General features: G+C 49.7%; 1 protein-coding gene across 1 annotated transcript; it reads right to left on the reverse strand.

The window, feature by feature from the left end:
• Positions 1 to 1,562: 1,562 nt before the first annotated feature.
• LOC119278907 (serine/arginine repetitive matrix protein 1-like) lies at positions 1,563 to 3,111 on the reverse strand. The gene is made up of 2 exons (XM_037560259.1): positions 2,243 to 3,111; positions 1,563 to 2,087 (listed from the first exon to the last, which is right to left on the reverse strand). Exons 1-2 carry the CDS (start codon positions 2,919 to 2,921, stop codon positions 2,071 to 2,073), a joined length of 696 nt encoding a protein of 231 aa, XP_037416156.1. The 5' UTR covers positions 2,922 to 3,111; the 3' UTR covers positions 1,563 to 2,070.

Consider the following 3,111-nt stretch of genomic DNA (forward strand, 5'->3'; position numbering starts at 1 on the left):
CTAATATTAGCAGAATAACTATTCTGCACACCACTTCGGCACTGCACGCTCAACAAAAGCGCACTGCATCATTTTGACGACGAGCACTGCAATAGAGACTAGTGAACTTCGTGTCGAAAAAAACTGCACGCGGTATTCTTTCGGTACTGTTTTTGCTCTAATTTTTTAACCGTTTATCGGAATGAGGCATGTAATATACCATTGAAAAGCTATGGATTAGGCGCAACTTCGACATGTTGAACATTTTTCGAGATTCCACACGGTTTAAGAGCAGTTTTGAAAATAGTGCGGTGGATGACGAGTGGCAGCGAGCGTTTTTTCGCGTTTTTTTCTAAACCGCTTGTCGGAATGAAGCAAATGATACGCCGTTGGATAGATATCGTCGAGGCGCATCTTTTTCATATATAAATCTTTCTCTAATTCATTACGGTTTAAGAGCAGTTTCAAATTTACTAAATCGCGGAATTCCGTTTTTCAAATTTTTTCAAATTTTCGGTACTGTTTTCGCTCTAGTTTTTGAACTGTTTGTCAAAACGAGGCGTGTGATACACCTTTGGAAAGCTACGAACAAGGCGCAACTTTCATATGTAGGAATGGTTTTGAGATTCCTTACGATTTTAAGTTAATTTTGAAAATCGTGCGGCGGATGACGAGTGGCAGCAGCCGTTTTTTCGTGAAATTTTTGCAAACCACTTGTCGTAATGATTCAAACGATACGCCGTTGGAAAGATATCGACGAGACGCAACTCTTTCATGTAGAACACTCTCTCTAATTCCTTACGATTTAAGAGCAGTTTTAAAATTAGCAAAAAGCGGACACTCTGTTTTTCCGTGACACCAAAATCGTCATCGGACAAAAGAACGCACTGCTTCAAACTGAAAACCTCACTGCAATAGATAGTCAAGTGAACTTCATGATTTCTTTTTGTCGAACATAAACTTTCTCGCACAAGTTTTTGTTGTCTTTTTTTCAACTTTTTTCCGAACGAGATTACGAAGTGAGCCGCATGAGATTACGAAGTGAGCTTCACGTCTGGCGTAAGCGGACCGCAAACTATCGAGAGGTGAGCCGCATGAGATTACGAAGTGAGCTTCACATCGGGGCGTAAGTGGACCGCAAACCTATCGAGAGGTGGGCCACATGAGATTACGAAGTGAGCTTCACGTCTGGCGTAAGTGGACCGCAAAACTATCGAGAGGTAAGCCACATGAGATTACAAAGTGAGCTTCACATCGGGCGTAAGTGGACCGCAAAACTATCGAGAGGTGAGCCGCATGAGATTACAAAGTGAGCTTAATAATAAATTTACATGCGAGACACTTTTCTATTTACCAAGTGGTGCCTCTGATGTTTTTGTTTCTGATGGGAATTACTTTTTTCTCTTTTTTCATAAAGTGAAGCACCAACCACCACAAAATGAACCAGACACCTTTTCTACAAATAAAAGAATACATACAAAATTTCACACACGAACCGCGTGAGCCGCAAGCAGTGCACCAACGGACTGCATCTAAAGAAAACCGTCGAACTTTTCAAACAAGTGCAACCGTACTGCACGGTGGAGTCGAGAGAACTGCAATGTTCTTTTTTATAGTTACACAAATTTACTGTCCAAGTTTACATAAAAACTCCTCAAACAAAAATGGAATCAAATTCTTCCTAGGTTCTGGGTCCAGTTCCATTGACCCAGCCAGAGCCAAACGACCTGCAAGGCAGAGGGCTGCATGCCCGCCCGCCCGCTCGAACCACTTTTTTTTTTGCAAATCCTGGATGCAATCCCAACGCCGCCCAAGTGTACTACATGTGATATCCCCGTCGGAGTGACAAACTGTAGCAAACATGTCCATACAAAACCTTTTATTCAGTGCACTGCAACACACATCTAGAGAACTACAAAGACATCATCGCCAAACGAAACTGTCACTCTCTGTTGGATAGGGGAGTACGCCGGCGAACAACATCACCGGAACCAGTGTACCACACGTTCCACGCTGGCAAACTGCACACCCGCACGGATGCGCCGGCCCCCATCCAGCATCGTCCCACACACTGGCGGCTAGGAGAGGCGGCTAGGAGGATGGGTGAACTGCAAAACAAAATTTACTGAGCTTCAAAATAATCAAAATGAGCTGCAACTGTTCTGGACATCCAAAATCCAAAAGGAAAAGCAAAAAATGAAAACACACTGCACACGGAAACCGCACGCCGCACTGAACTGCACTGCATGAGCTGCAGCCTCACCGGCAATGCGCACTGCAGTTGGACCGCACGAGGCATCAGATCTCCATCCAAAATCCAACAAAAAACAACTTATCTCTTTCTGAACTGCATGGGCGTCCCAATCGCCGTTGAACATCATCGCACGCTCCTGGGATTGCCGGTATCTTGCGTTTTTGTGGAGGTTGAGCACAGGCACACTACTGCCCCTCGCGCGCCGGTGCCTCCTGTGACCGGAACTTGCATTAGAGGTCAGAGGGCGAGGGGAAGTAAGTAAAATCGAGAAAGGAAGGATGTACCTGGCGCCGGCATCGGGTCCTTGGAGGAGGAAGGCACCGGCGTGTGGCTGAGTAATGGTTGGGCCAAGCTCGCGACAGAGGAGAGGGGGCCTCTTGTGACACAACGGGCTCCATGGATCCAGGGCAGAGGAGGCGGGGGCTGCACCATGTGCCCTTTTTGGATCTGGGCGAAGAAGGGGAGGAGGTGGGGCAGCGTTGCGGCGGCCGGATGGGTCTCGCCGCGGCAGCGGGGCGTCGTAGGACGGCGCTCGACCTCGAGTCCACCTGGGGGGCCGACAATCGCGAGGGCAGCCCGGCTGGATCCGGATGCACAGGTGCAGGGGAGGCGGCTCATCCGATCGCTGGTGCAGATTTGGCGCCCGATGGATCAGGCCGAGGCGGGACGATGGATGGGTGGGGCGCATGGCGGGGCAGTGTCCATTGCTGGAGCAGGGCGGGGTCGGGGCCGTCGCTGGGCGGCGCTGCAGGTCAGAGGTGCGCAGGGGGAGATGCGGTGCGGCGCCGGACGGGAGGTGTAGAAGGCGTGGCGGCTCTGGACGGGAGGAGGACGAGGCGGGGCGGCGCCAGACGGGAGGAGTAGGAGGCGGGGCGGCT

The sequence above is a fragment of the Triticum dicoccoides genome, chromosome 3B, assembly GCF_002162155.2.
Source record: "Triticum dicoccoides isolate Atlit2015 ecotype Zavitan chromosome 3B, WEW_v2.0, whole genome shotgun sequence".
Taxonomy (NCBI): Eukaryota; Viridiplantae; Streptophyta; class Magnoliopsida; order Poales; family Poaceae; genus Triticum; species Triticum dicoccoides.